This window comes from Triticum dicoccoides, chromosome 3B (assembly GCF_002162155.2).
Source record: "Triticum dicoccoides isolate Atlit2015 ecotype Zavitan chromosome 3B, WEW_v2.0, whole genome shotgun sequence".
NCBI classification, from domain to species: domain Eukaryota; kingdom Viridiplantae; phylum Streptophyta; class Magnoliopsida; order Poales; family Poaceae; genus Triticum; species Triticum dicoccoides.
This window is the reverse complement of record NC_041385.1, coordinates 506,971,830-506,982,475: the sequence shown is the minus strand read 5'-3', so window position 1 is coordinate 506,982,475 and position 10,646 is coordinate 506,971,830. Positions and strand designations below refer to the sequence as shown.

General features: G+C 45.8%; 1 protein-coding gene across 1 annotated transcript; it reads left to right on the top strand.

Annotated features, from left to right (window-relative positions):
• Positions 1–7,347: 7,347 nt before the first annotated feature.
• LOC119276782 lies at positions 7,348–8,541 on the top strand. Its single transcript, XM_037557937.1, has one exon. The coding sequence runs from the start codon at positions 7,469–7,471 to the stop codon at positions 8,162–8,164; it is 696 nt and encodes a 231-aa protein (XP_037413834.1). The 5' UTR covers positions 7,348–7,468; the 3' UTR covers positions 8,165–8,541.
• Positions 8,542–10,646: the final 2,105 nt, after the last annotated feature.

The window sequence follows — 10,646 nt, the reverse complement described above, 5'->3', positions numbered from 1 at the left end:
GTCGAGGCTCGATGACCCCTATTGTATGGTTAGGTAGTTTTGGTTGTCGTCAAGGCTCGATGACCCCTATTGTATGGTTAGGTAGTTTTGGTTGTCGTCGAGGCTCGATGACCCCTATTGTATGGTTAGGTAGTTTTGGTTATCGTCGAGGCTTTGATCACCCAAAACATTTTGGCTTGACCAAAAACCCACAATAATTCTGCTTCAATAACAACATTTAGGATTGGCCCAAAACCAACAATAATTCTAGTATAATAACAGCATTTAGGCTGCACTCAAAACCCACAATAATTCTACTACAATAACAACATTTAGGCTTAACCAAAAACCAACAACAATTCTGCTAGATCAACATAACTCCAGAACAGCATGAAGGCTTGATCACAAATAACATAGGTTCACACATAACATAGGTTCACAGGACTAAAATTACCACATAGGTTCAGAGGACTCAATTTAACCAGGTTCACATGACCTCAATTCAAACACAGGTTCACAGGACTCAAATCATCACACATCCAAGGTTGTCAGGACAGATACAAGGGTTCTAGCCCCAAAAGTTGCAAACACTTGCAAATATCAAAGATCACACATTTCCACTTGCTGTGAAGTAGCTCTGGAGTCTTGCATATTTCTGAGGTTTCTTCCTGGAACCTGTTGCAGCATTAGATGCTCCACCAACTCTTCCACCTCTCACTGACCTCTGTTTTTAGCAGCAGCAACAACAATTGATGTAGATGTAGTTGTACCAGCAGCAGATGAAGTCCCTTCTCCACATGGAGGCCTAGATGCTGGCCTTGGTGCTGAGAAAGCAGCCCTTGGTGCCCTACTAGCAGCTCTTGGTGCCCTAGGAGCAGCTCTTGGTGCCATAGGAGCAGCAGTAGCATCAGGTGGAGTGTAGGATTGTGCCTTTTGCCTTCTCTTTTCCTGCAGTTATTAAAACAAACAACAATTAAAATCTAAATAAGCTAAATCAGATATAATGATTAAGAAATATGTACCATGCTTCTATTTTTCCTCAGCTGGAGATCAGGCCTCAAAGGTTATCCACAATTAGTAAACCTGTGGCCCATTAACCTACAGTTGCCACATCTGATTGTAGCCATCCTAGAGGTATCTTTTGGTTTAGGAACTTCAAACCTTCCCTTCTTCCTCTTTTCTTCTTTTCTTCCACTCTGGTCCTCTTTGTGGAATACAGGAGGCTCAATATCAGGTTTTCCTGACTTGACCCAAGCATCTTCTCCAGGAACTGGATACACTATTGGTTTGTATGCCTCCAAATACATTGCTTTCCTCAAGAAAGGACTTACAAAATCCTCAGGTTGCATCTTGGCCTTGTAAATTGCACTGCAACCATGGTTGCATGGCAACCCTGACATGTCCCACTTCCTGCATCCACAAGTGTGCTCCTCAAGGTTCACAGCATAGGTCTTTGGCCCACTGCTTACTTGCCACAGGTTAGGCCCTGCCCTGATTGCTTTGCAATCTCTTTGATATTTCTTGCTCATCTCCAGTTGCTCTGCATATGTTGGAGCTATTTCCCATCTAGAAGAGGCTGCACTTTCTCTTTTTCCATCAAACCTGACTAGCAACTTGTCTTTGATTCCATTAATCATTGTCACTATTGGTTTGTTTCTAACATCCAAGATATATTTATTGAAGACCTCACTTATGTTATTGACCACCAGGTCTGTTTTGCAATTTGTGTCCATTTCATGCCTAGCCCATGTGTGTACTGGAATACCAGATAACCACCTCCATGCATCCTCACGCTCATTCTTCAAATTGGCCATGGCTACATCAAAACCATGCTTTGTGTAGGAATAGCTAGCACTGTCCATGCATTTTTCCAGATCTTCACCTCTAAATCCAGCTCTTTGAAAATTTGCATAAATGTGCCTTAAACAAAATCTTTGTGGGCAGTTTGGAAATACAGCATTGACAACATTTAGCAGGCCCTGGTTTCAAAAGAAAGTAACTAGGTTTCAAAAGAAAGTAACTAGGTTTCACTAACTAATAAACAAATTGAGCATACTTAAGGCACAAAAGAAAGTAACTAGGTGACAATCTTAAGTTCAAACAATCACTAACTAATAAACAATTAGAGCATACTTAAGGCACAAAATATGAAAATAGATCACTGACCTTCTGCCTATCTGACATGATGGTGTATTTGCCAAACTTTCCCTCTTCTGTGCCTCCCAGAGCATACTTAAGTTGGGTGAGAAACCAGCTCCAACTGGGTGTGTCCTCCACTCCTACAATTCCAAAAGCAATGGGATACATGTTGTTGTTGGCATCCCTACCAGTAGCTGCTAGGATTTGTGCTCCAGTTGTAAGCTTTATGAAACATCCATCCAAACCAATGAAAGGTCTACATCCATTTAGAAAACCCTCCCTAGGTGCATTGAGACAAAAGAAAACCCTCCTCACTTTCTGAATCAAGATCCATGTCTGCATAATTGGCACTGTCTTCTGTCTAGGGAGGTGGCATAGTTTGGATGGGCTGGTAATTTACACTCTGCTGTGTGCCAAAGAACAAAAACTCATCTATGCAAGGGCCTGAACTTGAACCACCATAATCACCAAATTCCTTATGGGCCACACCATCTTCACTGACTGCAAACACTATATCAGGATCATTGCTATATTCTTCATCAGATATCTGAACTAGTTCTGCTGCCTTTCTCTTTCCCTTCTTTGCTGGAGACACAACAATTGCCTGCTGCCTCTTGCCCTTAGTAACTGACAATGTGATCCTCCTAATGTCCTGGTTTTGCCTAAGCATTTCATCCACCTTCATCTGACTGTCAAGCAGTTTGAAACCATCCAATCCTATTCCACCACAGCTCATGTAATAGAGGCAGTCTGAAAAACTATACCCATTGTCAAGCATCACATACATAAGATTGTAATATCTTATGTCTTTCTTAAAGAACTTTGTCCTGATGTATTTAATCCCTTCAAAATCAATATGCACGTCCCACTGCTCATAGCTCGACCTATAATACCAATTAAAATGTACAAGTTACTATAACATAAATTTGAACAACACATTGTACTACTGGAATTTAAGCCTAACAATGTAATTACCTAAATTTGTAGAACACAAGCAAACTGCAATCCTAACAATGTAAATATGCACAAAATTTGGAGAACAAAATAATTGTAGGTTCTAATCTGTACTCAAACCCTAGATCGACCTAAACCTGAAGAACGAAAAACATATCATGAAACGAAAGCAGAGGAGAAGGAGATAGAGGCCGTACGTGTTGTCGCCGGCGTTAGTAGGGACGACTGCTGCAGCCGACGGCGTCCGCGCCACAGCGGTACCCTTGCCTGCACGGCAAGAAGATGGCGGCTCATCCTCATCTCCTTGATCTCCCGCGCCTTGAGCTTGAATGGATCTGGATCCAAATGGAGCAGCAGGCGGCGCCGCCGCCCCTGCAGCCGCCGCCGCCCCCGCAGCCGCCGCACCTGCCCTCTGCCCGCGCCACGGCGATAGTGGGCTACCCTCTGAGGAGGACGACTCATAGTCGACCCCAAGCAGGTCCCGCCCGCGACTCCGTCCGGATCTGGAGCCGCCGTCGTCACCACCCTCGACATCGCCGGAGGGAGTACTTGCCATGGTTGCGCGCGCAACAGAGAAGAGAGGGAGGGGAATGAGAGCACCAGGGCCGGCGCGCAGCGCTTAACTAGCGGTGTCCAAACGGCCGTTTCCGCCATTCCGTTTCCCCTTTGCCACGTGGCTCCGACAGGTGGGCCCGACAAGTCAGGTTTTCAGTTAGTCGCGGCTCACAGCACGTTTAGTGCTTTTTGTTACTCACTTGCTGAGGAAGTGGTGGTTTTTTGAAATTTTCGGCAATAGTGGTGGTTTTGCAGTATCCGTGCCACAAATGTGGTGGCTTTCAGCAATTTACTCACATACATCAAGTGTTCTCAAATCCTTAAAGACTCAATCCTACAAGATAACTTCAAAGGGAAAACTCAATCCATCACAAGAGAGTGGAGGGGGAGAAACATCATAAGATCCAACTATAATAGCAAAGCTCGCGATACATCAGGATCGTGCCGTAAAGAGAACACGAGAGAGAGAGAGAGAGAGAGAGAGACAGAGAGAGAGAGAGAGATCAAACACATAGCTACTGGTACATACCCTCGGCCCTGAGGGTGAACTACTCCCTCCTCGTCATGGAGAGCGCCGGGATGATGAAGATGGCCACCGGTGAGGGATCCCCCTCCGGCAGGGTGCCGGAACGGGCTCTCGAGAGGTTTTTGGTGGCTATAGAGGCTTGGCAGTGGCGGAACTCTTGATCTATCTTGTTCTTCGATGGTTTTAGGGTATATGGGAATATATAGGCGAAAGAAGTCGGTCGGGGGATCCTCGAGGGGTCCACGAGACAGGGGGGCGCCCAGGAGGGGTGGGTGCGCCCCCACCCTCGTGGCCACCTCGAAGCTTCCTTGCCTTCAACTCCAAGTCTCCTGGATCATATTCGTTCCACAAATCACGCTCCCGAAGGTTTCATTCCGTTTGGACTGCGTTTGATATTCCTTTTCTTCGAAATACTGAAATAGGCAAGAAAACAGTAATATGGGCTGGGCCTCCGGTTAATAGGTTAGTCCCAAAAGTAATATAAAAGTGTATAATAAAGCCCGTAACCATTCAAAACATTTAATAAAATAGCATGAATGCTTCATAAATTATAGATACGTTGGAGACGTATCAACCGGCAAGTCTCTTTGCTCGTTACGTAATGCATCATCCCGTAACTAACTCATTAGTTACATTGCTTGCAAGGCTTATAGTGACGTGCATTACTAAGAGGGCCCAGAGATACCTCTCCGACAATTGGAGTGACAAATTCTAATCTCGAAATACGCCAACTCAACATGTACCTTCGGAGACACTTGTAGAGCTCCTTTATAATCACCCAGTTACGTTGTGACGTTTGGTAGCACACAAAGTGTTCCTCCGGTAAACGGGAGTTGCATAATCTCATAGTTGTAGGAACATGTATAAGTCATGAAGAAAGCAATAGCAACATACTAAACGATCAAGTGCTAAGCTAACGGAATGGGTCAAGTCAATCACATCATTCTCCTAATGATGCGATCCCGTTAATCAAATGACAACTCATGTCTATGGTTAGGAAACACAACCATCTTTGATCAACGAGCTAGTCAAGTAGAGGCATACTAGTGACACTATGTTTGTCTATGTATTCACACATGTATTATGTTTCCGGTTAATACAATTCTAGCATGAATAATAAACATTTTCATGATATAAGGAAATAAATAATAACTTTATTATTGCCTCTAGGGCATATTCCCTTCACCAGGACCATGAGGATAGACCACAACCTAGAAAATAATAGAGGCCGAAAGCCTTAAAGGTGCCGCTTGGGCGCCAGGGGGGCGGGATGTTCCCGACCAACTGACTTGACGTAGAAGTCCACGTAGGGTAGAGAGAGGAGGCGAAACCAGCCCAGAGGGCTTGCGAGATGGGTTGGGCTCGATGGGGTGGGTCAAGGAAGGCAGTCTAGTGGCGCAGGAGGGTGGAGAAGGCAGGGGAGGCGACAAGGAGTTCCCCGATGACGCGCGAGGGGAAGAGGGGAGTGTCATCTTTTCACAAATCTTCAAATGCAAGAAATTCATTTTTTAACAACGTGTGGTTGGGCCCTGCAACACCAAGCACATGTTATAAGCACTGGTTGTGTTGCAATGGTAGGGTGCAACTTTGCAACAATAGGCATGAGACAGTAACATCTGCAATGTCTCACAAGGAAGGAGCAAATGCAGGCAAGGAAGGGTTAACACTGGTTACAATGGGAGTATCACAGGGAATATCATGCATATCAACTTGAGAAGATTAAGTATCATGATAGGATACTGTATCATATTAAATGATGTATTAGTATGTGTCATGAAATGACAACAGATGGAGTCACTATGATATCAAATTATGTACTATGTACCATGAAGGTAATATCATACACCAGTATCATATACATGATACTACTTTCCATTGTGACCAGCCTAAGGTAAACGAAGAAGTAGTGTGTGGGCCCATGGGGCACCTGTCACCTGCGCAACCGAACGAGGCTTGTGATTAGTCAGTAGATTGGAGAGACCTCTTCCTCAATGCTTACATTGCTGGTTTTGCACGTGGGCGCTCATGCGAACGCTCGATTGGGCGCCCATTAAGCACCCCCTCGACCGCTCGCTCTCTTGATTGCTAGACCACGCTCATTTGATCGTTAGATCGGCTTGGGCTCGCTTGATTCCCAGACCAATCTGTAGGCTCACTTTCTTGTTGTTAGTTCAAGAAAACCAGTGATGGTTTGAGAGGGAAAGCCGGCTCCTAGTTTTTTATAGACTAAAAAAATCATACTTTTAAAAAAGTTCATGGATTTGAAAAAAAGGTTCACGGATATGGAAAAAGTTTGTGAATTCCAAAGAAAGTTCACAAATTTGGAAAAGAAATTCGTGGATTTGAGAAAACTCATAAATTTGGAAAAATTTCACAATTTTGACTTTTTTCTTGAATTTGAAAAGAGTTTGCAATTTTGAAAAAAGTTGCAAATTCTGAAAAATTTCATGAATTTGGAAAAATTTCACAAATTTCAGGAATGGTTGCAAATTCGAAAAAAGTTCATTAACTTGGAAAAAAGTTCACGAATTTGAAAAGTGTTCTTGGATTTAAGAAATGTTCAATTTTTTTAAAAATGTTTGGGAGTCAAAAAATTTCAATAATTTGATAGAAAGTTCATGAATTTGAAAAGGATTTGTGAATTTTAAAAATGTGCACGAATTTGCAAAAAGTTCATGAATTTGAAAATATTAATGAATTTGAAAAGTTTGCAGTTGAAAAAAAATAAAAAATAAAAACCATCCCCAAAAAAATGAAAAATACTCCCTCCGTTCCTAAATATTTGTCTTTTTAGAGATTTCAAATGGACTATCACATACAAATGTATATGGACATATTTTAGAGTGTAGATTCACTAATTTTGCTCCGTATGTAGTCACTTGTTGAAATCTATAGAAAGACAAGTATTTAGGAACGGAGGGAGTAGATGAAAACCAGAAGAAAAAACCATATAAAGAGAATAAAGAGAAAGACGAAGATGAAGAAAACCAAACAAACGCAGGCGGAATCTTCTAGAATGTTCACAGAACCAGATCCGAGTTCTACTGTACGCTTGGCTCAGATGGGCCGGCTCACTGTGTCGCTGGGGCTTGCTCTTCCTACGAAATGCACACTATGTGGCGCGTAGACTAGAAGCCTTTTTCCTGATTTAATCCCGCTCCCACAAATATCGATTCGATCCAGCTCGAGTCTGATGTCTCTTCTCTGTTCTCGCGCGGCGACAGAGCGCATCTGTAAGCTTATCTCCAAACCTATCTATCACGTAAAAACTGCACAGCCATTCGCTTCACCATTTCCCACCACGCCTCATCCGCCATGGCCGCCTCCTTCCTCCGCCCTCTCCTCCCTCCCAAACCTTTCCTCTCCACTCCCAAACCACAAGTCCCTATCGCCCCCATCACCGCCGTACGCTGCACCGCGGCGCCCAAACCGACCACCTCCACCCCCAAGCCTGCCCAGCAAGAAGGCAACCAGGAGCAAGAACCCACTCCCGACGAGGCCGACGCCAACCCCCACCGCATCCCCGACGACGAGACCCCGCCGTCGGCGACTGCGACCACCTCCTTCTCGGTGGTCCGGCGCGTGCCGTCGGCCATCTCGACGGACGGCCGCCTCCGCCGGACGGCGCTGACGCAGGAGGAGCCGCCCAACTACGAGATCGGGTGGAAGCGCACCAAGAATCTCCCCCTGGAGAAGCCCAAGGGGTGGGCCATCGCCGACTTTCTGGAGAAGCTGGAGGGGCTGATGGAGCGCGGGCGGTACGGGTCGGGCGCGCTGCTGGGCACGGTGGCGGGCGTGGTGACGGAGCGCGCCCGGGAGGAGGCGGAGATCCTGATGGCCGAGGGCGGCGTGGACGAGCGCGTGGCGACGGAGCTCTTCCGCGTGCTGCGGCTGGTGGAGATGGACGTGGAGATGGTCAAAGCCGCCGTCAAGGAGGAGACCGTCAAGGAGCGCGTCGAGACGGCGCGCGCGCGGTGCCGCCAGGCCATCCTCGTCGCGCTCTCGCTGTGACCGTGGCTGCACGCACGCTTAGGGACGGGTGTAATCACGTCTAAGTATACTGCTAGCACTTAATGCTGTGCATAGAAATTTTGTTATCGAGTGGTGCAATGAGGTCAGTCTACTCAAGCTGCAGCAAATCTGAATGTTCTGCACCGGTCAACTGTACGCCGGTTGTGTGTCATTCTGCAAGAAGGCAGACAACATGGCCGCAGACTCGAGCAGTCTATGGTAGTGTCATGGCCTGGTCGGGTCCACGACCCCTCTGCAGATGACGAGACGTGGCAGGTGGCACCATCTTTTCTGAGGGTTGTAAACGAATCAGGTACAATTCAGGCTAACTGTACTTTGCATTTGATGCTAAATAAACTAGCTCTGTTTTATTGCTACTCCCTCCATGACCAAGGTGGAGGAAAAAAGATAATTAATGATATTGCATGCAATAAATTGACAATTACATGTCGTGTTTGATAGTCTCAAGTCATTGAAAGCATACATGCCCCATATCTCTTATTGGTTGGCTCCTTTATTTATGTCAAGAAATAAGAAACGAGATAAGAGTTAATGCACCGCGCCTAAGTGTTTTTAGGAATTATTTAGCTTTCGTACGATGACTTATATACCTAGACGGAGGGGAGTAGGAAAAAGCGTCGGCTGCTTCTAAACATTTCTTAACCTTTTTCTTAGACAAACTCGCAAAACTTTATTAAATCATCACACTGTTTACAGGAATGAAAAGAAGATCACCCAACTCTCCAAACCATCTACAGTACGCGGATGACACCCTTATTTTCATTAAAAACTTCGGACGTGAGATTCTGAATCTCAAGTTCCTCTTAATGTGCTTTGAGGAGATGTCAGACCTAAAGATTAACTTCGAAAGAGCGAGGCCATCGTCACATGAGGGGATCTTGAATCGCAACTTAGGGCGGCTCATATAATGAATTGTGAGCTCGGGTCTATACCAATAAAATATTTAGGTATGCCCATCTCTGCGAGGGCTATATCTATGGAGAAGTTCCAGCCGGTGGTCGATAAAATGGCCGCGCGTGTGGAGCCTTGGCAGGGCAAGCTCTTGGCGTCGGGAGGCCGGCTTGTCCTTATCAACGGTTGCCTTACGAACATCCCTATGTTCGTCATGGGGTTTTATCTCCTTCGGGATGGATACATGATAAACTGAATAAAGTTCGCTCCCGGTTCTTTTGCGCTAAAGAAAACGGGAGGCAAAAATACCACATGGTGAGTTGGGACAACATTTGTCAGCCAAAGGAGGTTGCGGGCTTGGGTGTTATTAACACCAAAGTAATGAATTGGTGCCTCATGACGAAGTGGGCGTGGAAAGTCCTAACGGGACAAGGAGGCATATGGTTGGATATCTTTACCCGGAAATACGTAGTCCAGGACAGGGTGGATTTTAGGAGAAGCGCAAAACTCTCTCAGTTTGCGAGGGATGTAAGGAAGGTACAACCACTTCTCCGCCTAAGAACCCAATTCGTGGTTCATAACGGTCGTGCAACATGTTTTTGGCTGGATAAGTGGTGTAATAATGATCGATTCTGCGATATGTTCCCGACCTTGTTTGCCATCGCGATGAACCGGGAGGCGAAAGTGGCGGAAATATGGCAACATGGTCAATGGGTGCCCCAATTCCGTCGATCCTTGGGGGCCGCTGAAATTAACAAGCGGGAACAATTGAGAAAGAAATTAAGAGGGCAGCAAATTACTGTTGGTCGCGACGAAGTTATATGGCGTCTTGAACCTTTGTGGTGCTTCTCGACCGGACCTTTATATAGAGAAATTTTCAAATCCACAACCCCTTGTGACCTATCAGGAATATGGAAGGCAAGACTCCCAGCCAAAATCAAAATTTTCTTGTGGCAAGTGGCGCGAGATATAAAGAAGGGGCCCGGGCGATGGCAAATGTATATGCTGCGGTGAACCCGAAGACCATGACCATATCCTTTTTAGATGTATATAATGGCTCGATTCGTGTGGAGTGGGGTGAGGTCGGTGACAGGGTCCTCGTGGAATCCGAGCGGGTTCTCAGAATTCTATCGGTTAGCGGCCACATCTGGGGGAGATAGACAGATGACATGGCTAGGCTTCAGGGCCATTGCTTGGGCTCTCTAGACCACAAGAAGTAAAGCTCTAATAGAGGGACAATTCATCAAGCATCCAGCTGATTTTTTGTACAAAATTGTGTCTTTTATGCAGCTCTGGAAGCTACTGGCAAAAACAAAGGACATAGGGCGCGTTTAGGAGCTCGTAGCAAAGGTACGGGCAAGGTGCACTGAGCTGCGCCGAACATCATGAGAGACATCTCCGGCTGATCTTCGCCGCCGCTTGCTACCTCGACAGCCCATGATCTTCATGTAGTTAGATCGCCAGCGCTGCGCCGTTGTGTCCCAGCCTACGGGCTTGTATCTCTCCTTTATTTGCTTTCTTCGCCCCTTGGATGGTTAGACTTATGGATTTGTAAGGGCCTCAGTTTAAG

What these genes read in the sequence shown, in the direction of transcription:
- LOC119276782 (XM_037557937.1), top strand. Translation starts at nt 7,469, where the DNA reads ATGGCCGCCTCCTTCCTCCGCCCTCTCCTCCCTCCCAAACCTTTCCTC.